Below are 959 nucleotides of genomic sequence, written 5' to 3'. Positions count from 1 at the left end.
AGGCGAGGCTGCGGTGCCGGTTCGGATGCCCCCTTCCTCCTGCCCTCGCCCGCTCCGGGCGACCTGCTGAGAGATGGACTTGGCAGGCGTGCTGCTGGCGTTGCTCCTTGTGCTGGTGCTGGTTGTCTCTCTGCTCTCCAACCTCCTGGTGCTGCTATGCTTCGTCTACAGTACGGAGATCCGCAAGCAGGTCGCCGGGGTTTTCCTGGTGAACTTATCCTTTTGCAACCTGCTCCTCACCGTCCTGAACATGCCTTTTACCCTGCTGGGGATCCTGAGGAACCAGCAACCGCTCGGGGGCTGCGTCTGCAAAGCGGTGGGTTTCCTGGAAACTTTCCTGACTTCCAACACGATGCTGAGCATGGCAGCGCTCAGCATTGACAAATGGATTGCTGTGGTGTTCCCCTTAAGCTACACCAGCAAGATGCGGTATAAGGACGCTGTGATACTGATGGGCTACTCCTGGCTCCACTCCCTCACGTTCCCCTTGGTATCCTTGTTTTACTCGTGGGTAGATTACAGCAGCGTTTATGCCTCTTGCACCTTGCACCTGAAAGAAGAGACAGAGCGGAGAAGGTTTACAGTGTTCACCATCGTCTTTCACTCCACCAGTTTCATGCTGTCACTGGTGATCTTGTGTTTCACCTATTTAAAGGTGTTGAAAGTTGCCCGGTTCCACTGCAAGCGGATAGACATTATTACCATGCAGACTTTGGTTTTGCTGGTGGATATCCACCCCAGGTAATGCATGCGTGTTCGTATTCACAGCCCCGGGGCACTTGTGGTAGGTACCCCGGGCAGAGAAGATGTCCTGCCTCCCCAGCACCCTTTGCCACCCTCCTGCCTGCCCCTGCCACATGGCGAACGCTTCTACCTGTAGTTTCAGACGCTGCTTACAGTGCCAGAAAACAGTGGCTTGTACATTTGTAGCCTGCTTTGTTTAAACGCTAGTCCCGCTC

At 54.8% G+C, this 959-nt stretch overlaps 1 protein-coding gene across 1 annotated transcript; it reads left to right on the top strand.

The window, feature by feature from the left end:
- The first annotated feature begins 73 nt into the window (after positions 1-73).
- Positions 74-745, top strand: LOC104154679 (G-protein coupled receptor 26-like). Its single transcript, XM_009708697.1, has one exon. The coding sequence runs from the start codon at positions 74-76 to the stop codon at positions 743-745; it is 672 nt and encodes a 223-aa protein (XP_009706999.1).
- The last annotated feature ends 214 nt before the right edge of the window (positions 746-959 follow it).

The sequence above is a fragment of the Cariama cristata genome, unplaced genomic scaffold, assembly GCF_000690535.1.
Source record: "Cariama cristata isolate BGI_N322 unplaced genomic scaffold, ASM69053v1 C10930628, whole genome shotgun sequence".
NCBI classification, from domain to species: domain Eukaryota; kingdom Metazoa; phylum Chordata; class Aves; order Cariamiformes; family Cariamidae; genus Cariama; species Cariama cristata.
Note: the sequence above shows the minus strand (reverse complement) of the source record. Positions and strands in the feature narration are given on the sequence as shown.

What these genes read in the sequence shown, in the direction of transcription:
- LOC104154679 (XM_009708697.1), top strand. Translation starts at nt 74, where the DNA reads ATGGACTTGGCAGGCGTGCTGCTGGCGTTGCTCCTTGTGCTGGTGCTG.